Raw genomic sequence first — 24,562 nt, forward strand, 5'->3', positions numbered from 1 at the left:
AGATGCTGCAGCTGTTCTGTGAAAGCGAACGTCTTTAGACCCTCACTGGCATCTCCTGTTGCCCCTTCTCTGTCTCTGTGGCTGGCTAGGCTTCTTCACCTGTATCTCTGTTGGTAATCATACTCACTTCGACGGTTACAAAATGCCCACTGTGTCCTGGCTCAGGCCCTCATGGCTTCTTAGCTGGATTGATGTCTTCTAACAAACATCTTTGTCCCTGGTCTATGAAATCTACCCTCCACTCTGTTGCCAGAGTTATCTCCCTAAAACAAAATATGATCAATATGTTCCTTACTTCAGTGGCTCCCTAGTACCTACAGAATAAAATCCAAACTTACTTCAACTGCATTCTGGAATCTACCATCTGGTCCCATCCCACCTCTGAGCTTCATCTCTATCTCTTCCATGAAGCATATGCTGCAGCTACACGGGCTCTTTCAAGTTCTCCAAATACACCCACTCTATGCCCTTGCACATGTGGTCCTCACCTCTGGGAAGATATTTTCCTCCCTTTTCTAGCTCTCAGAAACCAATTTGTCTTTCAGTGCTTGGTCCAAATCTCTCTTTCTCTGTGCACAGAGTTTTCTCCTATGTGCTTAAAACATAGGAGGTATCCGATAATTTTTTATGAATGAATGAATGAAGCAACCCTTTCATTCATGGCTGGTCAGAATTAACCATTCCTTCCTCTAACTTCCTGCTACACTAGCACTGAAATCAGTCAGCACAGCTCTCATTTGCCATCCTACAGCAGTTAATCTTTATCTGTCTCTCTCTCCCAGCAGTCTATGACGGCCTTTATTTACCTGCCACCTGTTTTCACCTCGGCTGATGCGGAACATGTCCTTCACTAGAAATCCTTAGGAGAGAACCTGGGAGTAATTCACTCATTTCTGCAAACAACTGCCCCATATTCAGCCAGTGACCCGCTTTCTAAGACCAACAGTCCTCTGGGAACATGAGAACTGAAGTTCACCAGGAGTACTTACAAATCTTGTGAGGTTTGACTCCTGTCGGGGGTGACTCTTCGCTGCTGGGCTTGAGGTTGCTGAGAAATGATTAAAGATGATTTATTGTCAGAAGGGGATACCTTGTGATGAAAGTCAAGGGGATGAGAAACAGTGCTGCAGTAATGAACAGATTTTTCGGCAATGTTTATGATCTCATTGCAAACCGCTTCCTGTGAGGTGGCCCCAAGATATCCAGAAACCCCAATAAAACAGTCAACATGGGGACAAAAAAAAAGAAAGAGAGGAAGAGATGTAACATTCCAGACGAAGCACATAAGTCCAGGGAGAAAACAGAGTTGAAGATCCAGGTTAAAAAAATAGATATTCCAGTAGTGGAGTGCAGGAGGGATCCAGGCGTAAGCATGGAAAAACAGGTAAGATACAGAAGAATTTGGAATTTAGTAAGAATATTAAAAAAAAAAAAAAAAAAAGGAAGCAGCATAAAAGCCTGTAATTAGTGAGTAACTGTTACAAATGGAATACTTTAGGGTAGAAATGCAAGTATGTATCCCCGATCATGCACTAATACATTAATTTAATCCCACATATAGGCAAAGTAGAAATATTGTCTCTAAATTCCTCTGCTCTTTACCAGGGGCTGGGGGTAAGGGAGTGGCCTAACATCTCGCTCTACTACAATAGCCACAGAATTCTTGTAAATAATGTTTCTGTGGGTTAACCAGGCATCATTCTAGTCTAGATTCCAAAAGCAGGATCAGTAAAAATTCTCTTTGGAAAGGCTGCAGTCTTATTCAACAGGCATCTTACCACATAGCTCTTTTCAGATTCTGTGAGATCAGGTCCTGCTCTCAATGAATGATGAGAAAGCTGTGATCACCAAGCAAATTATAAGGGAGACATTTTAGCAGATGTCACATTGGAAAGGATTCAAAATAAAAGCATGAGCAAATCCACGTACCACACCATCACGCTTGGATGACACCGGATACTGGCGGCCTATGGCCACCAGGTCTCCACAACAACACGGTGGGTGCACAGAAGAAAATGCAAATGTAGAGTTAGAAGCAAGCATCCGGGAAATGAAATGGGAAACTGGAAACATGGCTGCAGTGAGGTGAGGATGAACAACACGGGGTCCCCAGATTGGTAGGAGAGAGACTCAGAAAGGCCATCTCAGCCATGTCCCTTCACACATATTGGTCCCCTCACGCTCGGCTAGTAAGTATCTAGGGAAGGCTGCTGAACCCAAAGCCAGTTTTGGTTATTTTGTTGACAGGAAGGCCCCTCTAGCAGAGCAGGCCCGTAGAACCATCAGGTCTGCTGTATTTCAGAAACTTAGAAAAGGGAATAACATTTTGAAAACTTCCTTGGTAAGATTTGAAGTATCAACCAAGATCATTCCCCTGGAAAAATCTGCAAATGACACACTCCGGTGAGGTATGAGATGAGTTCAGATAGCTTGTAGGACAGAGCTTGCTTCCAGAAATAGGACTGTGTGTGACAAAACTGTCACTCTTCACTTACCAACCCAGGTGCCACAGGCTGACACAGAAACACACGGTCAAGCAGACCCGCCTTTTGAGTGGGGCTTCCATTGCAGGGGCCAGGCCTTCACTAGAAGAGTGTTTAGAACCATGTCCCCCAGAGGGGATTCAATTCTAAGCTCTAGGAAGTTTTTCTAAGTAAATACCCTGAAAAGCCAACCTTGAAAAAATCCTCCAGGTAACATGCAATAATAGCAACAGGCCGGCCAGGAATGGTGGCTCATACCTGTAATCCCAGCACTTTGGGAGGCCAAGGCAGGAGGACTGCTTGAGCCTGGGAGTTGGAGACCAGCCTGGGCAACAAAGCAAAACCTCGTCTCTATGAAAAAAATACAAAAATTAGCCAGGTGTGGCAGCATATACCTGTAGTCCCAGCTGCTTGGGATCAACTGAGCCAGGGAGATTCAGGCTGCAGTGAGCCATGATTGCAACACTGCTCTCCAGCCTGGGTGACAAAGCAAGACCCTGTCTCAAAAAAAAAAAAAGCAATAGGCCACAACTCCAGGGCCTTCTAGACGGGCACTTAGAAATCTTTTGTGTATGACCCACTTGTTTCACAGAGAGACAGAGAGGGAGAGAGCCTCCCCTGAGGTTACACAGCAAGTCAGTGGTAGGCTTTTCTCCTGGCTTCATCTATTGTCCCATCTGACCTTGTCTTTCATCCTCAGACCATCTTCTACTTTACAGAGTGTGCTCATTGACCTCATCTTCAGTGAGTCCCTCAGAAACCCTGGAGTCAGGAAAGACAGGGTTTGTCACTGTTTTCTTTAAAAACCAAGGAAGCTGATGCTCAAAGGGGTTTCGTGCATTCCTCAATATCACACAGCAAGTAAGAGGTAAAGTGGCTTGGCTGCTCTTTCGCCTCCACCAGACCACCCCCTCCTGTTCACCTCCACTGGAAATGTCTTCATCCGTTAGCAAGCCCTGCAGGACTAACTTCCATTGCAGGCATCATTTCAATACCACTGTCCTTTCAGGAAGCCTCTTCAAGTTCTCCAAACCCCCTCTAAACTGCAACCACTCAAACCAGTCACCCTGCACTCTGACAGGAGCAAAAGAAGAGGCAGAACTAAAGGGGCCATGTCATGCTCCTTCTGCAATGACTCTGGATGTTAGGTCTTTGCCGGGTGACTGGGAGCCAACCTCGTGTGGCTCCACTTACCACCCACACTCCACTCACCGCCTCTGGATTAAGGTGTCCGTATCACAAAGGAAAGAAATGGACATTTCCAAGTAACTTCTATGTGGGCTTTCAGAAGAATGAAACTTACTCTGGGCACCTTGAGTGGGTGATAATGATATGCAGATTTTAACATGACAGAAGGGAGAACTTCCAAACAATCCAACAATACAAGGGGCTGCCACAAGAGGAAATGAGTTGGCTGCCATGGCAGCTGTTTAAGCTGAGGCTGCTGTGGACTATAACTAATTGGGATATTGTAGAGCCATCCTTCTTAAACTTTAATGTATATATACATATCACTTGGGACCCTGTTAAAATGTAGACTCTGACTTGATACACCTGGACTGTATTGTGAAATTCTGCATTTCTACTTGGTAGTACTGACGCTGCTGGTTCACAGACCAACTTTAGGCAGCAAGGGTGCAGAGGACCTCAACTGCTCTACACTGAGATTCTTTGGCTACAGTATGCCAAGACCGGTGGTCTGGGTCACACCTCATGAAAACAAAAGTTCTCATAAAAAATAAAATATTTCCAAATTCCAGCTCGTGGCCTCATGACCTCAGGTCAAATGCAGTACAAAAAAAAAGAGAGGATATAGACAATCTCTTGGCAAGATCTCCATAGCTTACAGAAACCTAGCATCCTTCCACTCAGCTTCACTCATCCCAAAGGAGTGACTGGAATCAATTATCTGGCAAACAATTTGGTGCTGAAAAGAGGATCAGTGAATCAAATACAGTAAAAAGAACCTGATATTTTACAAGGATATATAGGTCCTTTACATACCTGACTTTTGTACTAACCCTCTGACTTGAGGAGTGCAGAATAAGGAATTTAAGGCTCAGAGGAGTTCCATCCCAGGCACTACTTTTTTTTTTTTTTTTGAGACGGAGTTTCGCTCTGTCACCCAGGTGCAATCTGGGCTCACTGCAACCTCCGTTTCCCAGGTTCAAGCAATTCTCCTGCCTCAGCCTCCCAAGTAGCTGGGATTACAGGCGTGGGCCACCACAGTCAGCTAATTTTTTTGTATTTTTAGTAGAGATGGTGTTTCACCATGTTAGTCAGGCTGGTCTCGAACCCCTGACCTCAAATGATCCACCCACCTCGGCCTCCCAAAGTGCTGGGATTACAGGCGTGAGCCACTGTGCCCGGCCCCACTTCTATACTCTTGTCCTTTTCGGAAGAGTCTTTGAGTTCTCTAAACTCCTTCTAAACTGCAGTCACTCAAACAAGTCACCTCAGACTCTGACAGAAGTAAAGGAAGGGATAAAATGAAAGGGGCCATTTCATGCTTCTTCTACAATGTCTCAGGACATTAAGGCCTTTGCCAGGTGGCTGGGACCTGACCTTGTGAGGTTTGCACAAAGTAGTGTGAGAGCTGAGCCCTTTGACGTCTAATCTCCATATACCACCTGCCACCTCCCTCTTGAATCATGATTCGATTGCTTGTGTAACTATGATAGCAATACCCAATTTCTGCCTTGTCTGAAAACAGGCACTATCTATCATTTCTCTTCTTGAATACTTTTTACTCTAGGTGTTCAAAGACATTTCCTTATATAAAAGATACGGTGTATGGCAATAGCATCCAATCATTAATTGTGAACTATAGTACTGAAAGGGATATTGATGGCCCACCTTGTACCTTCCTTGGTCTCAGGCCATACCCCAAGCTAAGGATAATCATCATCATAGCTTTAACATCTGTATAGTACAAACTTAACCCCATTCCTAAGAGGTAGGGATGACTGAGTGCCTCACTTAGCGTTTATTGAATAAATGAAGGAAGAAGTCAAGATAAACATTTATTCTATTAGCTAAGACTCAATTTCTCTCTGTTTAGATTTAAGTGAAATAGCTTACATAACTGAAATGTAAACCAGTTTTGTTTTGTTTTTTTTCAGGGGACGGAGACATGGCATGGGGGTAGACCCTCAGTGGAAACGGAAACCATCACTATCCATCACAAGAATCAGCCCTTCATTTTGCAGGCTGTTTATCCTCAGATTTTTTTTTCCCCTCTAGGTATGTTTTTTTTTTCTTCCTGTCCCCATTTTCTAACCACTTTACAGCTTTGCATTGTGCTTCTTCTGGACCTGTCCTGTCCAAGATGGTAGCCAGTAGCCACAGGTGGCTGTTGGACACTTGAGATGTAGCAAGTATGAAGTGAAACGTGTTATGTGTAAAAATAGACACTGGATTTCAAAAACTTAGTACAAAATAAAGAATGTAAAATCTCAGTAATAATTTTTAGATATATTGGGTTATAATCTATTATTAAAATTTCAGTTGTTCCATTTTACTGTGTCTACTAGAACATTTTAAAATCACACATGTGGCTCACATTATATTTCTACTAGACAATGCTGCTCTGAACCCTCCCCAGGTCCTCAGGGTCTGCCCTTATTTAAGCCTAAAAGAAGATACAAATTCTAACAAGGACTTCATTAGGGTTAAGAATAAAGGGAGTATATCTCATGCGAAGGACATTGCCGACTCTGGTGATGGCATTCTAGTTTTTCACTTGTTTACAAAACAACGAGCCCAGCACACGCGCACACACACACACACACACACACACACACACACACACACTGCACTTCCCTCCTTTCCCCCATTAATAGTAAGCAGATGATAGTCCGTGATCTAGAAACTGCTTTCTTCTGTATTTGTACACAAGTCGCCTCTCCCGGCCTGGAGTGCTTGCTTCATTCTCCCCAGTTGGGTGAACCTGCATGCGTCCTTGCTGTTGCCCTTCTACTTTCAGTTCACAGAAATCCCCCAGAAATCAGATCTTAGCCTCCCTGGAGCTGTTAATCCCTTTGGATCCACAGAACACCTGGCGCTACTGTGGAGTTACTAAGCATCCGCTTCCAGCTTTGGGTGTGCGCCAAGGCCTTGTGGACCCAAATCAATTGCACACAGGCTACAGAACAGCAGGAAGTCCTGACGATGTGGACAGGACAGAGAAACTCAACTTCTCCCGGCCCCAAATCCCCTCTAGAAACAGCGCGAGGCTCTGCTGCTCCCCTAATCTGCCCAAGTCTCACAGAGACGGCACTCCTCTAGTCGTCTCACGTCCCAAGTCTTCTCAGACCCCACCCCACCTTTCTCATGACCTACCCTGACCTCCCAGTGGGACAGTGAGAAAATCCGGGTTCCAGGCCATGCTCTGTACTAACTGATTGTCTTGTGAACAAAATGCTTAATGTCTTAGGACTTCGAGTTCTAAAATACATAAGAGGATTGGACATAATTTACATAAATGTCCTTTTTGGCTTTAACACTCCATGATTGCAATGTGCCTGTCCTATGGGTTAAGAAGTAGGAGTGGGCAGGGGCTGAGCTGGCTTAAGGGAGGCAGCACTCTACTCATTGCTTACTGAAGACTGGCAGGGGGAAGGCTTTTGACTACAGCCTCCAGATATGGCTGGAGTGCTCACTTCTGGAAGCATCCCAAGTGACTGCCCCAGAATAGTCATAGAAGATTTGCACCTACTGGAACATCATGGGCAAACTCTTCCAGGGGAGTAGAAAGGCCCGAATGATTCAGTCTCCTGGGTTTGAGCTTCAGGAAATCACCAGAGCACCCTCTAAACAGCCTCTGACTCCACTGAGTTATCTTATTAAGTTTACTGAGAAAAAGACCACAGCTTAAATATAAAATGAATTACAAACAACTAGTTCAATTGCTTACCACCTAGATTTTATCTCCTTGCTAATCACTCAATAGACAACACATTTACTTTGTTGTAATTTGAATCTGATTACAACACTAAACTTACATGCTCAGTAAATATTCACCCAGTGCTCAGCCTTCTCTTCATAGACTATCATACAGTCTTCTCTTTCTTTCATAAGACAGTTAGGGGAGTAATGGCAGATACATACTCAAGTGTAAAGAAACCAAAGGCTTTCCAAGAACAGCTTATGCCTTTATACTGAAGGTAGAAGAAACTAATTTGGGGAGCACAAATTCCACATTTTCTAAATTCTCGATTTGTGTAACCCAAAGTAAAATGATTTTCCCATTCTCTATTTTCTTCTCTTCCCCCCACCGTCCCCCGCCACCATTTTCTCTCTTAGGTGGAACAGGGTAAGGTGGATAAAGTAAACTACTTTTGTTTCATTTCCGTGGTACCTTGACATCACACAACAGGTTATTTATGATTCCATTACAGGCTCTGCGCTAGCTGCTTTCATCTCTATTATATTTCATTTAATTCTCATAGTAACCCAAGAAGGTGCTCAACATTGACCTCATTTTACAAATGAGAAAACGAAGACCTGCCATGTCTGAGTTGGGAATGTGAACAGTTAGTATTGGAACATCTGTCTCTCAGACTCCAAGTTCTGCACACTCCACCACACCCCAACCTTCGAGGTTTGTGTTCTGCCAGAGGAAGATATCAGAAGAGCTAGAGAGGGATGCTGACCAACAGGTCACCTTAATTTGTCCAGTACCCTGTGGCTGGCACTTTCTACTGACATGCTCCATTCTCCTAACACTTTCATAAGGGTACACACTTTAGCTTTGGGTCTTATTTTTCCTGTTGTTCAGGTTAGACTGCAGTGGTGTGATCATGGCTCACTGTAGCCTTGACCTCCCAGACCCAAGCATTCTTTCCATCTCAGCTTCCCAAGTAACTGGAACCACAGGCACTCGCCACCACTCCTGGCTAATGTTTTTATTTTTGTAGAGACGTAGTCTCCCTGTGCTGCTCAGGCTGGTCTCGAACTCCTGAGCTTAAGAGATCTTCCTGTGTTGGCCCCCGAAAGTGTGAGCCACCATGCCCGGCCAGTTCCCTAACATTAGTGTTGAGAGAATACCTGCTGCTTATTTTTGTAAGTACTGCAGCCAACGTCTCTCCCCATCCCGTAAGCTGTTAAATGCCCTCTATTTAGAGATTTCCCTTCTGAGTGAGTCAAAGGAAAATGTTTCCTATATTTACTTGAGTATCTTAACATTTAAATTTTCTTTTTTCTTGCAGGTTACATCACAGCTTCCTCTTCTATTTCTGATTTCCATCCTCAAGGCAGGCCTATGCCTCTGTTCTTATCTTTCTGGGAATGAACTTAGTTTCCTTGTGTTGAGAAGTGTTCCCTCTGAAGTCACATCTTTCTGTCTTGAGTCACTTTGCCTCCTTCTCCCTTCTCTAAGCCTATAGTTTGTTCTCATGCTTCTCAGACAGATGCTTTGAGGACACACAGCTTTCCTGTATATTGAGATTTTATTTGATTAGCTTCCTTCCCTTTAGGAACCAAACTAACATCACAAAAGTTTTGTCACTTTCCTCAGGCCTTGGTTTTCTCATCTCATTGTAAAAGACTGGAGGCTCTTAACCTACTGGTCTGTCACAGATGGACTTGGGTGTGGGCCTCTTGAAACGATGCAAAACTGTGTGTCACTCTCCTCCCCAAACTACTGGCCTACAGTCCTCAGCTGATCTCAGATTCTCAAAGGTTCTTGATCTAGAAAAAGTTATCAGTTACTGGAGTAGATGGTCTCTAAATATTCTTTTTAATTCAAAAGTTCTAGGAGGTACTCTCACACATTGTAAAACCTCTTAAAAACCAAGGCTGGATGCCAGTCAACAAATAGTGCTTCTGTCATGGAGAAACTCCGTAAATATTTGATCATGCAAGTGATGGGCTTTTTCAAGATGATCTTCCCTTTGCTTTCTTTTTCTATTTTTTAGTGGAACAACCAATTTGATCTGTAACTGACTGTGAACAATGAATTGAGATAACTCACTACCATCAGACCTGTGCCCCTTACTTTCTTTTCCTTTGTTTACTTTTTAAAATTTTTTTGAAGTAGAGTCTTGCTCTGTCACCCAGGCTGGAGTGCAGTGGCATGCTCTCAGCTCACTGCAACCTCCACCTCCTGGGTTCAAGCAATTCTCATGCCTCAGCCTCCCGAGTAGCTTGGATTACAGATGTCTACCACCATGCCTGGCTAATTTTTCTATTTTTAGTAGAGACAGGGTTTCGCCATGTTGGCCAGGCTGGTCTTAAACTCCTGGCCTCAAGTGATCTGCCTGCCTCGGCCTCCCAAGTGCTGGGATTACAGGCATGAGCCACCATGCCCAGCGTACCTTCTTGATTGTTCTAAATGTTGTTGGCCAAAATTGCGCTCAAGAAAATCCAAGAACTTCGGTGATAATTCTGAATGCTTGGGCATTTTGTATGCACATTTTTCATCCAATAAGTTGTCTCTCAAAAATTAAAAGGAAGAGCTTCTATTTTTCCATTGTGAAGGTCTGTAAATTGATTATAAACCCCTGACTTAAACTTTTGTATGTGTTCTTCTTTCTCATTTCAACTAAAATTCATGCAGGATTTTTACCTAATCAAAGGATATCAAAGCTAAAAGGAATGGCATTTTTCTTGTCTGAATCTTTTGTTTATGGACAGAGTAGCTGCCAGGAAAGAGAAGTGACTCAACCAAAGATACCTGGCAAACCAATGGCAGAGCTAGAGCTAGAACTTGGAACCCTGACTCTCAATCCAGTGCTCTTCCCACCCCTTCCTGATGTCCCTGAAGACCCTTGCATTCATTTCACTCACTCTCTTCTGCTGTTCAGATAAAAAACACACCTAAAAACATGGGCAACTGACCCAGTGTAAACCAGTTTAGGAGGGAAAAGTCAAACCATTTCACACGAAGTGTCCACACATTTGCAGAGTTGAGGGAGGTGGGCAGGTGACTGATTCAAAGGGTCACCGTGACTCCTGACGTAGGTTCTAGTCCCAGCCCCTTCTCCAGAAATCCCCTTTTCTATTCACATGTGGACACCAGAAGCCTCACCCAAACCAGGAATGCATCATTCTCCATGCATACCTTTCATGGTCCTACCTCTGGGCCTTTGCTTGAGCTATTTGCCTTGAGTCCCACCCTCCTGTTGTACACCTGTGAGAAAAACTCTTATTCTTTAAGGCTCAGATTAAATGCTACTTTTTTGAGGAGAGCAAAATCACCTGGTGACCATCCAGCAGGCCCCAGAGGCAAAAACTCCTTATCTGAGGAATTTAGAAGGGAGCAATGACCACCTGGTGACCATCAAACAGGCCAAATTCTTTATCTGGGAAAATCAGAAGTAATTAGACTTCCCTATCATTTAAAGCAGGCATCTGGTCCCAGATTTCTTTCCCTCCAAATTTATAAGTAACTAGAATTTCTACACATCTCTGGAATGGCATGCTGAAACTCATTGTGCAACCCTTGCTGACATTAAGGCACCAAAACATCTACAGATGTAATCATTTATGACCTATGTGGCCAGTATGGTCCAAATTGCCCCTAAGCTTCCGCCTTAAGGTCCATAAACACTCCTGAAGAAAATCCACCACAGTGCGCTCAGTCCTCTCTCACTGAGTGCCCTGCTGCACCCTTTTGCAGTATTCTTTCTTTCTAATAAACTTTCCTTCTTCAAACCTATACTGTTATCAGTCAATTTTTCTTACCAACACTCAAGTCAACCACCTCCTCGTGCTGGGGCTCTGACATCCTGCCCAGCATTTTTTTTCCTGAGGTTTCCAGACAACCACCTTCCTCCCTTGTTATTATTTCTCCCCATCTTGATCTTCCAGGGGGTGTAGTTTGTGACTCTCTTTCCTTATTTGCATTATAATTATTTGGGAACAGATCTTACTCCCCTGTTGGAGATCCTAAACTCCTTTAGTTGGGGTCAGTCATTGTTTGTCTTTTCTTTCTTTCTTTCTTTCTTTCTTTTTTTTTTTTTGAGACAGGGTCTTGCTCTGTCACCCAGGCTGGAGTGCAGTGGCCCTATCTCTGCTCACTGCAATCTCTGCTTCCTGAGTTCAAGTGATTCTCCCACCTCAGCCTACCAAGTAGCTGGGATTACAGGCATGCACCACCACGCACAGCTGATTTTTTTTATTTTTTAGAAGAGATTTTTGTATTTTTAGAAGAGATGGGGTTTCCCTATGCTGGCTGGTCTCAAACTCCTGACCTCAAGAGATCCGCCTGCCTCAGGCTCCTGAAGTGCTGGGATTACAGGTGTAAGCCACCTGTAATCCCAGATTACAGGTGTCTGGCTTGCCTTTTCTTTCATTCAACAAATATTCACTGAGTGCCTTCCATACATCAGGTATCATGGTCTTGCCCTTGGAGCACTGATACTTTATGGGAACACAGGGAAGCAAAGGGGGCTGAGAGAGGCTCACTCACTCGGACCATTGCAGGGGCTGTGGCAGCACAAAGTCAGAGCACTGAATCCACTCATGCAGGGGTGGGGGAGGCTGTCAGGAAAGGTGTTAAAGGAAATCAGAATATTTTACTCCAAAATATATTTTTTGACATATTTTGGGATGGCTGTCAGAGAGCCAGCAAAAACAGGTAGCTCTGCAAAGCTGTCTTTTGTGCAGGAGATTTGTATTTATAGAGAAAAATCTGCACTGATGCAGCCAGGTTTTCTCTGAGGCTTTCCCTTGTCTAGATCTAGAAAAGATGAACTGACAGGCTGACACCTTTAAAGGCCTAAAAGAAACATTTACCATCTATTCTCTCTGAGGCTGCTACCTGTGAGCTTTCATCTAAATAACAAGACCCCCTTTGCTAGCCAAGTCTTACTTTTCTCCCTCCCATAACGTGTCTTGCTGCTTAAAATCTGATTTACCACCATAACCTGTCTTTGGCCATCCTCTGAGCCCCCATTCTTCTGGAACCTCAAGATGGTATAAGCTTCTGCACTCCATTGGGGGGTTGGGTCTTCATTCTGAAGGCTCCTATGTCACATAAAACTGTATGCCTTTTCTCCTATTAATTTGCTTCTTGGCCGGGTGTGGTTGCTCATGCCTGTAATCCAAGGAGGCCGAGGCGGGAGGATCACTTGAGGTCAGGAGTCTGAGACCAGCCTGACCAACATGGTGAAACCCCGTCTCTACCAAACAAAACAAAAATTACCTGGACATGGTGGCATGTGCCTGTAGTCCCAGCTACTCGAGGAGGCTGAGGTAGAAGAAGTCTTGAATCTGGGGGCAGAGGTTGCAATGAGATTGTGCCATTGCACTCCAGCCTGGATGACAGAGTGAGACCTTGACTCAAAAAAAAAAAAAAAGAAAAAAAAAAGAAAAGAAAGAAAAGAAAAAAATTTTTTTGCTTCTTATCAGTAATTTTTAGGGAAACTTCAAAGGACAAAAGGGAAACTTTCCCTTGGCCCCAACAGCTTCCTAGAAGTTACATCTAAATGGAAGCCCTGATGATGTTCACCCCTCTCTATCTCTTGCAGCAAACTGCCTGAAATATCCTAAATGCTTCAAAGAGTAAATGATCATAACATTTCAGAATATCTTTTCATTTAAGGTTCTCAGGTAAAATTCCCTCTCATTGGTCAGATTCTCAACCTACCTCCCCAATACCTATAATAAAAGTGAACTTTTGTTTCAGCTCTTTAGTTCAGCAAGGATCATAATGGCTGACAGTTCTCTTGATACGCAAACTGGTCCGGAATGCATTTTTCCAAATAAGCAACAGCCTGTGGTCACGTCATTCTGATGGGGCTGCCAGAGAACAGTTGTCATATAAGTCCTTTCCATTTTTAGCATGTCTGTCACCCAAAGGGGGCCCAAGACACAGGAGCCTCTTCCGAAGGACCCCGTTTCCAGAGTTGTCAGCTCCTGCTCCAGCCACAGGAGGGGAAAGTGAGGTGGCTAAAGGGGAGGTGTGGGCGCAGCCCTTTTCACACAAATGCCAGCTCTCAAGGGGGAGCGAGCCCCAGGCCACAGCCTGGGCACACCCATGGAAAAGGGGCTTGTGCCAGGAGGTCAGAAGGAAGGGAGGGGACAGGAAGTGGTACACTTGGGGTCTGGAGGCCCACCAAGAAAGGAACACCAAGTTTCAACAAGCCTGACTTTCCAATCAACATAATCTTCAGTGTTGCCAGCTACTCCACTCCTATCCTGCCTTAGGAAGCAGGAAGCGTATACTCCTAACCTTACTCGGAGATCCGGCACCGTGCGCACTTCCTATACACACAGGATCTTGGAATTGGGCCGGGATGATGACTCAACACTGACGATAAGGATGTCCTCGGGTGCCTTGGGTTGACTTAGAACGTTTATAGAATTATTCCTGTGTCAGAGACGTTTAATTCTTTTCAGCTAGCCACTTTACCACCTCTTCTATTTTTTCCTCAACCTGTTCCAGGGCCAGGCAAAGCCTTTGCCAGGTATTGCTGCTTTCCTATGGCCCCACACAGCAGCGGGAGATCCCACATATGGAGCCTTGGCACGTGCCAAGCACCAACTTCCATTAATTACCTCATTGAATCCTTGCCCTACAAGCGATGGACTGCCTCCACTCCTGTTTTGCATGTGAGAGGTTAAGTGGCTTTCTAGCAAAAGACTAAGCCTGATTTCTTATAAACTACCCCATGCTGGCTCACCCTCAGTGATCCCTACTCCTGATGTGCTGGCCCACCCATGGGCCCACATGTGCTTGGCTGGAGCTGGAAGTCTGGCCTAGTGTGTCTCAAGCCTCTGTGCTCCTGTGTCCCCCAAGCATGCCTCTATTATTGCCCTGGTGGTATTGCTATGTTTGTAGGCTCCTCCTTGTTTTGAGGAGGCTTGAACTTAGGGTCCTCAAGAGGAGAGACAAATGACCCTTGTACTCTGCCCAGAGGCTGCTACCTGCAGGTCTTATTCATAGACGGAATAACTACAGCCTCAAAGGGAAACTGAGGTTGCAAGCCTAAGGGTTAAGCACTATTTACTGTAGACATCATACATACTAGATACTTAATAAATGGCTTGCAGACATCTTCAGGAACTCGATCTGGGTCTAAGGAGGTTCTAAGAATATTCTCAGTTCTAGAAGCAGTTCTAGATCACCCAAGATGGTGGCTCTATCACTTCCATTTATAAAGTGCTGACCATGTTCCCAGGATCATAAGCCCTTGTACTCAACCAGTCTTTGACGTAGGTGCTATCATCCCCATTTTACAGATGAGGAAACTGAGTCTCAGAGAGGGGAAGTAACTCCCAAGTCACTAGACAGTAAGAGGTGGAGCTGGCATTCAAACCTGGTTGCTTCAGAGGAGTTGCTTAAGTCTTTGACTTTAGCAGTAGTAAACAGCATAGCCAAAATCAGAATTGTGATTTGTTTAGTTGCTAATTTCATGTCTCCAAAAAAATTTTCAGGTCTCAAAACACCCTAAGGCTACCTTTGCCCAAATGCTGCACTCTTTGTAGCTGACCCAGAGAGAAGATGGGACACTCACCCAAAAACCTGGCATGCCTACTCAAGGATACCCCATGCCAGTCAGGGCCCCAGGAGACCTGCATTCTCCTCTCCAGAACCAAAACACCTTTGTTGTGTGGCAAACAAAGGCCCCGCGCGCCCACACAAACACGAGACAGGACAAAGACCTGACAGAACCGAGCACTAGCAGAGCACCATGGGTTATGGAAACAAAGTGCATCTTACATAAAAGCAAACCACACCACCACACCAAAGCCTGGTGTTCTCAGCTGTGTTAGTCAAAGCAAACCGAGGGTCATCTCCAAGGCATACGTGGGACGTGAGGAAGGTCTGCCTTCTCAGAGGCCCTTGCAGCAGGCCAGGAGGCATTCAAAGTAGAGATAACTTCCGAATGACCTCAAGTGGTCAGATACAGCCTGTCCTTTCCCTCCAACTGTATCCAGCCCTGGCACCTGAATTCATGTCCCCCCATTCCCTCCGGGGCCATCTCTTTGCTCCCGAGGCAAGCAAATGGTCTCACCAGCATTCACTTGGCCTCCATAGATGGACCGGGGCAAGACGTGCAGCCCACCCTGCCAAGTGAGACGCCAAGTGCACACGCGGCATGCTGCAGTCCTACCTGGCTCCCACCTCTCCGAGCAGCTTTCCTCCCCGCCTGCTCGCCACCTCTATGCCGCTCTGTCTGCTCAGCCTCACTTCCTGGAAAAGCGCTACCCAGGGGCTTGCCGGGCCGGCTCTCCTCAGGGGTGTTGAGATCTGAGAGTCTGTGTTCAGTACTCAGGCACCTGACCACGTCTGAAGGCTTCAAGCAGCTCTTCTTAGAGATCTCGGGTCCGCCAGGGCCTCTCTGGCCTGCCTCCCTCTCTGCTTTCCTCTCATATTGTCCACTCTCTTCGCGCCATGGCTGCCTCTTGCTCTGGCTGCTAAAGGCATCACTAAGCTGGGAGATGACACTATCAGAGCTCCCCAGTGGCAGCTGCAAGAAGCTATCTTGGTGGATGCCTGAAGATGGCGTGTGGACACCACCGTCTCCATTCATGTGAAGGGAGGCCTGGGAAGCGGGTGCTAGGGCGTAGGTTTTGTGTGGGGAAGGTAGGGCCAGTGGAGAAGCTACTGACCGTGGGGTGGGACGATCTGACCAACTCAAATGGGGGAGGCTGAGAGACAGGGAGGGACCGGCCCTTGGTGACAAGGCGAGGTGGTCAGTGTTATAGATAGAAGCCTCTGGCAGAGGAGGCAAGGGTGGGGTCAGGGCCAGAGAACGCCTGCCTGGGACCCCCACAGTCAGCGAGATCCACTCAGAGGTGACGGCGTGCATCTCAGGGGACAGGGCTCGGCGGGAGTGGGGCAGAGATGAGGGTGCTGGCGTGATGAGCTTGCTGTGACTGGAAAACTTAAGAAGAGAGAGGAAAACAAAAGAAAGAAGCAAAAGGTACAAGTGTCAGCATAAAGGAAAAAGAAGGAAAATAATCACAAGGGGTATATAAAGAGGAATGAAATGGAGAGGATGAGCAAGGACACTCTGGTGTCCAAAAAGGAAATCCTTGGGTTACATCTGGGGAGAAACCAGGATGGGTGAGTGTGCATGTGAGCATGTGCGAACGTGAGCCTGATGTGTGCAGGCAGTGGGTGGAGGAAGCAGCCACAGGTGTGGAGATGGAGAAAGGTTCCCGTCAGAGTAGTGACGGATGAGGCCGGCCTGCTTTGCAGAATTGGAGTTTCAAAGGGACCCACTGGAAGCTCCCTATCCCAGCCCCCGTGCATCCAGATCCCTGACCCGGAACCATGGGGAAAGGTGGCCCCGCACTGCCATGGCCCTTCCCTGAGGTTTTATTTCCTCTGGGAGCTCAGCAGAGTCTTCCAGAGAGGAGTATGAGTAGTGTACTAGTTTTGTTTTACAATCACTCTTGGCTACAGTCAAGTGAAAAATGTAGCCGAGTTCTCTGCATCCTTACAAAGCAGAATGTCCCGCCCCAGTCACACACCCTGTCCTATAAGACAACAGGATGCGGCTGTCACTGTGCAGGAAGCCCTGGGTCAGCCTGTTTAATGCTTTCTGCCAAGAACCCTCTACTGGGGTCAGTGATGAGCAGGTGTCAGAGGAGGAAACAATTAGAGGACTAGACAAGAGGCATCGTCTCAGGGTCAACCTGGGCCCCCAGGTCCTACTCTTGTTCCTCTGCCAACCTCCTTACAACATACATGGTGGTTTGGCTGGACTTTTTCACAGGATGTCACCCCCACCATATCACCCTGAACTCAAGGTTCTGACATTTTCTTGGCTTTGGGAAAGTGGGGATCAGTTTGGAATAGTTTATATTTCTAAACAAGTTTATTCATAATTAATGTTTGGGAGAGCCAACATCTTACCATGCCTATAAACCTACATCCTTTCAGCCCACTGAGACTGAGATGCTATAAGTTACTTGTTCCAGTCAACCTGGTTCCGGTGAATGCAAACACTTTGGACCTGGTCTACGTGGCTGACGAGAAGAAGGTGTAAGTCTCTCTTTCAGCCTTTGTCTTCTGCAGGCCAACTTTGGCCAAGATGACTGAGGACCACATTTGGACCATGGGATTTATGACACAGTGGTGGTCCCCACACCAACAGCTTCACCCAGGAGGGACCAACTGATAAAGGCTCTTGTTTCTCTTTCCCTAGTCACTTTATTCCCAGAGCAATTATCTGACTCTTTCTTTTCCTCTGAGATAATATATCTTCAACCAAGCACTGGAAAAGGCCATTTGTATGCATGAAGACAAAGTCCAGTGTACAGTCTGCTTTCCTGCAGTTTTTTTTTTTTTTTTTTTTTTTGAGACAGAGTCTCACTCTGTCGCCCAGGCTAGAGTGCAGTGGCGTGATCTCAGCTCACTGCAACCTCCGCCTCCCGGGTTCAAGCAATTCTCCTGCCTCAGCCTCCCGAGTAGCTGGGACTACGGGCGCCCGCCATCTTTTTTTGATTTTTGAATTTTTAGTAGAGACAGGGTTTCACCATGTTGGCCAGGCTGATCTCGAACTCCTGACCTCAGGTGATTCACCCACCTCAGCCTCCCAAAGTGCTGGGATTACAGGTGTGAGCTACCACACCCGGCCTCCTGCAGACAGTTTTTAATTGCAGTGCTCAAAAACCTCCCCAGAGAGGCTGTGTGCCAACAGCACTGTTGACGAAGAAAACTCACACGCTGAGTATGAAAACCAGTGACGAGAAGCTTAGATACCTGAGGGCTTGCAGTGGCACTGCGACTTGGGGAGGCAGAGAAAGGCAGGTCCATGTAATCCACAGGGTTTTTCACCAGTGGCCGCTTGATCACATCCACATAGGTGATGGGGAAGATGCCTTGTCGGGATGTCCCTGGGATCCTCCCTTCGTACCAGTTCTCATCTACCTGCCGGAGCAGTGTTATCCTCTCACCCTGGAAGACACAGCAAAGACAGGGTCCTTGTCCTAGCATGCCTCTGCATGCCTGGGGCCTCTGCCTGCATGCTTCAATGTCCTGCATTGTTTACCACATTCTTAGCTCAGCAAAAACATTCCCTGCTGAACCCGGAGGGAATTACCACCACTGGGATGAGGATGCTAATGGCAGAGGAGCTACCTTGATGCTGGGAAGTTTACCTTGGTTCTTTAAGTATTTTAGTAAAGGAGAACATCAGATTTGTGCCCCTAAGCCAGGGAACAAATATAGTGTTTTTGACTCATTTAATGTGAAACAGATATCCAATCTTCATCTCTAAGGCAAAGATTTTGGGGGGTTTCTCTTTTTCTTTCTTTTGTAGAATTATAAATACTTATAATGTATCATTATAGAAAAATCAGAACACAAACATAAAGCAGAAAACAATCTTCACCCATCACATAGTCATTTGGGGATAAACACTATTAATATTTGGCATATGGACTTCCCAGATTTACTTCTACGCATGTGAATTAAACCTCACATATTTTTTCTTATAAAAATTGAGTATAAACTGTATTTCCATACTTTTCCAACTTGCTTTTTAAAAAATACTTAATAGTACATAGTAAACCTCCTTCTTTATCAAAAAATAGAATTCTAGATTTTTAATGGCATTGCACAGCTTAATGGACCACTGCAGGGTATTCTGTTGCACACACATATAATGATTTAATTACTGATCCCCTGCTGTAGGGCAAATTGGGTTGCTTCCAGTGTTACATAAGATGGTTCATCTTTTTCTAACCCATGTGCTCACTTCCCTCAATCCTCAATAAAATCAGTAACTTAGTAACTTTAGGAAGCCAGAGAATTTTGCCAGGTAGAGTGTTTGGATTCTGGAAAGAAGAACTTCTCTGCACAGTGTAATTGCATCTGAATAAGCATGACGGTGATGATAATGATACTGGCATCTCCTGTTTACTAAGCACAAACCAGATACCATGTGTCATGCTGGGGGCTTCACATAAGCTGTTTCACCTAAGTCTCTTACAACCACCTAGGGGAGAGCCATCTATCTTCATTATTTTCTATAAGAAAATGGTGGCTTGGAAAAAGTATTTAACTCCCACATTCTGCACAGCTGGTTTGTGCCTTTTGGGTTCAAAGCTTTTCAAACTTCTCCTGGTATCAATGCACCTGTTTCTTCCACTAGATCACACCAATATATTGTAAAACCCAGTCCCCAACACAGTGCATTATCACATCATTAGTTGGTAAGTGTTGGTTGAAAACAGCTTATAAAAGATGTCTAAGACTCCAGAAATACTATCTTTAATCAGTGAGCTCAATACAGTTAAACCCTGACATTAGCCTAGGGTTTATTTTAAAAATACCTTACCTCAGAAAATTCTCCAATTGCCCTTAATGCAATTCTTTTAGCTTTTTTCTTCAATAGAGATGGGGTCTTGCTATGTTGCTCAGGCTGGTCTTGAACCCCTGGCCTTAAGTGAGCCTCCTATCTTGGTTTCCCAAAGTGCTGGGATTACAAGCCTTAATGCAATTCTTTTTTTTTTTTTTTTTTTTTTTTGAGATAGAGTCTCACCCTATTGCCCAGGTTGGAGAGCAGTGGAGTAATCTCAGCTCACTGCAACCTCTGTCTCCCAGGTTCAAATGATTCTCCTGCCTCAGCCTCCTGAGTAGCTGGGATTACAGGAACCCACTACCATGCCCAGCTAATTTTTGTATTTTTAGTAGAGACGGGGTTTCACCATGTTGGCCAGGCTAGTCTCAAACTGACCTCAAGTGATCTAACCACTTCGGCCTCCCAAAGTGCTGGGATTACAGGCGTGAGCCACCGTGCCCAGCCCTTAATGCAATTATTGATTAGCATACTTCTCTTAAGGGTACAGATAGCACGCCCAGACTGGGATGTGATAGCAACACCACACTTCCCCACATAGCTGTGCCATCCAAGAGAGCCCCAAAGCAAGGCATGAGAAGGGCAGCTTACCTTTCTGAAGGACATTTCTACCTGTGTATCACCATTAAAGTTAAACTTAGCAATAGCTTCTCCATATTCCAAAACCTGCACTGGTGTCAACTTTTTGGGCTGAGCCTTCTCAGCAGGAGGAAGAAGCTGAGAAAGGGAAACAGGTAAAAGAGAACAAGGGAAGAGAAGAAAGCAGGGAAACAAGAGGAAAAGGAGGAAACAAAACATAAGCATTTAGTAAATAAATGGTGCTTTGGGCACAGTCAGGCTTTTCCTTAGAAAGAAAAGGGGCTGCGGTACCTCAATATAGGTGCGTGGGAAGATTCCCACCCGGCCGTGGTGTTCTCCTTCATACCAGTTCTGATCAATTTGCTTATAAATGTAAACAATATCTCCCTTCTGCAGAGGAAGCTCCCTGTCGACAGAGGGTCAACGGCATTTTAGCAGATGTTTCAGTATGTGTAAGATTAAGACACTTCAGTTTTGTAGCAAAAGAAGACTTTTAAGTGGGGTCAAAGGGTACAAATTCCAGAGAGGGGACTCCATATTTGGAAGTAAGAACCCCACTATTCAGGAAATTACATCACATTTGGCATTTTTCCAGTCTTTTGCAGGATGGATGTTAACATTCAAATTGACTAGCCCTTGAAAGTGCTCAGAGGCCTTATTAATTTGTGGTTTTCTAAATGCATTTTTTGTGAATGCTGTCTTATGCTCAGAATATTTATGCAACACACAGCAATGCACTCAGCTGCCTTAACTGATGTTTATTAAACGAAGAAAAGTGTCTCCTTCTGGATACCTTCACTATCCTCTACTATGCCCTAGCAGGACATGCTTTCGTTGCTTTAAATTGCCCTCAAATTATTTGTGATATATTGGCATCCTTCTATCATTCCATCAATTTCACCATTTGTCCACCCATCCATTTTACCATCCGTCTTTGTATCATCATGCAGTAGAAAGGTTCTGAAGTTAGGCAGATCTGGTCCAAAACCCAGTTCTGAAATTTAGTAGCTCTGGGACCAGGGACACAATACTTAATCTGAGACACTGTTTCTTTAGCTGAACTTGGAGCTAACTCAGAGTTGCTGGAGAATGCTTCAACGAACTAAAAATAAACAGCTAGGATGGTGCCTGTTGTACAGGTAGGTAACACTCAATAAATAAATGTTAATTCCATTACTTTTTTTCATGAGACAAGGTCTCATTCTGCTGCCCAGGCTGGAGTGCAAGTGGCATGATCACGGCTCATTGCAGGCTCAACCTCCTGGGCGCAAGTGATTCTCCTACTTCAGCCTCCTGAGTAGCTGGGACTACAGGCATGCACCACCATGCCTGGCCAATTGTTACATATATATTTTCGTAGAGATGGGGTTTTGCCATGCTGCCCGGGCTGGTCTTGAACTCCTGGGCTCAAGTGATCCTCCTGCCTCAGTCTCCCCCAAAATGCTGAGATTACAGGCATGTAGTCACCGCGCCCGGCCTAATTCCTTTGCTTTTTAACATGGAAAAGTGATGTTGGAAAGAAAAGTAGATTTTCCTTCAAATGCTCTTTGTGCCCCTTTGCAACTTTTCCATATCCATTCTTTTGTTTGCCTTAATAATGATGATGTTATTATTATTATTATTATTATTATTATTTTTTGTTTTTGAGACAGTGTCTCACTCTGTCACCAGGCTGGAGTGCAGTGGTGCAATCTCAGCTCACTGCAACCTCCACCTCCCAGGTTCAAGCAATTCTCCTGCCTTAGCTTCCCGAGCAGCTGGGACTACAGGCACGTACCACCATGCCCGGCTAATTTTTTTTTTGTAGAGACGGGGTTTCACCATGTTGGTCAGGCTGGTCTTGAACTCCTGACCTCATGATCCACTTGCCTTGACCTCCCAAAGTGCTGGGATTACAGGCGTGAGCCACCGCGCCTGGCCCAGATGATGTTAATTTTTAACCAGGACTCTATTTTTAAAAAAGTTAGACAAAGGCAAATTTTAAACAAAATGAAAACTTAAGGATAAAAATTAGAACGTTTTCTTTTTTTTTTTTTTTTGAGACAAGAATTTTGCTCTTGTTGCCCAGGCTGGAGTGCAATGGTGTGATCTCAGCTCACGGCAACCTCTGCCTCCCGGGTTCAAGCTATTCTTCTGCCTCAGCCTCCCCAGTAGCTGGGATTACAGACATGGGCCACGAGGCCCAGTTAATTTTGTATTTTTAGTAGAGATGGGGTTTCTCCAAGTTGGTCAGGCTGGTCTCGAACTCCCAACCTGAGGTGATCCGCCCGCCTCGGCCTCCCAAAGTGCTGGGATTACAGGCGTGAGCTACTGCGCCTGGCCCTTACAACTTTTTCTTGAATTAAATAATTTTAAAATTATAACATTTTCTTGAATTAAAAAAAAATGACCTAGATCTTTTTCATTTGTGTCAAACCAATAGGATGGAAAAGTCTCCAATTGTAACTTGGAAGGGGTGTGCTCACTTTGCAGGATGCCAGGAAGTCCCACGGTATGTGAGGGGTGCTGGCCGAACAATGAGGGCACATCTGGAAATCTATAGAAAGTCAATTCTGTGCTGAATAAAAGCACAAGGCAGCCTTTGTGGGTCTCACATTAGCAGACAGGATTCTAACCCTCAAGAGGTCTGTAAAGGGGATGTGGGCATTTGTCTCTGTGAGAAGGAATGTCTCGGGCCACATTTTTGCCACAGCCCTCTTTGGGGGGCATTATGAATTCCCTCTTCCTTTACCCCCAACCACAGGCACATAGATGAGCAAGACCCTCAGCATATTCACTGCTGTGGAGACCTGCAGGCTCCTGACTCTACTATACTAAGTATCTTGCAGCTGTGGAGGGGGGCGGGAGCGTAATGGTCCTACTGTTAAGCAAAGGATACACTTGTGTGTGAGAGAGGAACTGAGGGGTCAGTAGTTGTGGCTGATGGAAGTCTACCATGGGAAACCTGGGGCCCTATTCTGCCACTACTGTGGACTATACTCCTAGCTCCCAAAGAACCATGCGACCAGGTCTGCTGGTGAAAGGGTTTGAGAAATATGATTCGCTTTAGATCTTTTTTTGAGCATCACAGTGTACATCAGCACAGCAGAGGCTCTGAGAAGACCCAGGGGAAAGAAACTTGTTTAACTTTGTTGAACCAAGTATTCCATAACATGCTTTTTATTTTTTTTATTTTTTTTATTTGTTAAAATTTTTTAGACGGAGTCTTACTCTGTTCCCCAGGCTGGAATGCAGTGGCGTGATCTTAGCTTACTGCAACCTCCACCTCCTGGGTTCAAGCAATTCTCATGCCTTAGACTCTTGAGTAGCTGGAATTACAGGCACTTGCCACCACGCCCCGACTAATTTTTGTATTTTTTGGTAGAGACAGGGTTTTGTCATGTTGGTCAGGCTGGTCTTGAATTCCTGACCTCAAGTGATCTGCCAGCCTCGGCCTTCCAAAGTGCTGGGATTACAGGCATGAGCCACTACGCCTGGCCCCGGCAGCATGCTTTTTTGAGTAACTGACTGTGGGGAAATGTAAAACCAAGTGACTGAAGGGCTTAAAAGACCATGGAGCTAGAATTTACTTTTTTCACTAAATTTTGTGGACTTTTTTTGGAGGCAGCATGTCGTGATGAAAACACGGAATCAGAAGGAAGGAAACCTCTCTCCGGCATTAGCAATGTTGATAAAAGGTGACAATTTCTGTGGATCTAAGCTTTCTCACCTGTTCTATTTGACGGGGTTGCTCTAAAAAAAAGTTGTTTTAAGACTCTTTATGAAATCTGGGAAAATGTACTATTATCATCACTAGACCATTTAATAAATCTTACATAGACCTTTCTCAATTCAAAGAAAAAGTGTATTAATTAAATTGCAAATTAATTTATATATCTCTGTTATCTTGTCTGGTTTAAAAAAAGGGGGGTAAGAGGATAACATATTTTGAGCACTAAATTTTGGTACACTACGCAAAATGTTTTACAGGTATTACCCCAGCTTCCCTGAAAGAGAGGCATTTTTACCCGTATCTTGCAGATAAAGAAAATTGAGTGGGGGAGAAGTTGATAACTTGACTACACTCACAGAGATAGTAAGTGGCATAGTCAGGATTTGAACACAGGACTTCCTGACTCTAAAGCTCGCAATCTTTGCAGTATGGTACGCAGCCACCTCCTTTAGCTGACCAACTAAAGGACTGGAGTAATACACACAAACCCAACTATACCAGATTTGTGCCTAGGTTCTAGACACTGT

The 24,562-nt window shown here is 45.0% G+C and overlaps 1 protein-coding gene across 50 annotated transcripts in view; it reads right to left on the bottom strand.

Moving 5' to 3' along the window:
- SORBS1 (sorbin and SH3 domain containing 1) overlaps window positions 1–24,562 on the bottom strand; it is a 252,695-nt gene that overhangs the window by 10,150 nt on the left and 217,983 nt on the right. For 31 of the 50 annotated variants that reach the window (XM_050802732.1, XM_050802744.1, XM_050802749.1 and 28 more), the window contains 6 exons: window positions 20,615–20,729; window positions 20,336–20,461; window positions 18,145–18,339; window positions 15,545–16,318; window positions 1,779–1,838; window positions 990–1,180 (listed from right to left, as the gene is read on the bottom strand). In XM_050802732.1, the coding sequence (XP_050658689.1) occupies window positions 990–1,180; window positions 1,779–1,838; window positions 15,545–16,318; window positions 18,145–18,339; window positions 20,336–20,461; window positions 20,615–20,729 (1,461 nt within the window). The remainder of the gene's footprint in view (window positions 1–989; window positions 1,181–1,778; window positions 1,839–15,544; window positions 16,319–18,144; window positions 18,340–20,335; window positions 20,462–20,614; window positions 20,730–24,562) is intronic. The other 19 variants (XM_050802765.1, XM_050802763.1, XM_050802760.1 and 16 more) reach the window with 7 other exon arrangements.

This window comes from Macaca thibetana, chromosome 9, assembly GCF_024542745.1.
Source record: "Macaca thibetana thibetana isolate TM-01 chromosome 9, ASM2454274v1, whole genome shotgun sequence".
Classification (NCBI taxonomy): domain Eukaryota; kingdom Metazoa; phylum Chordata; class Mammalia; order Primates; family Cercopithecidae; genus Macaca; species Macaca thibetana.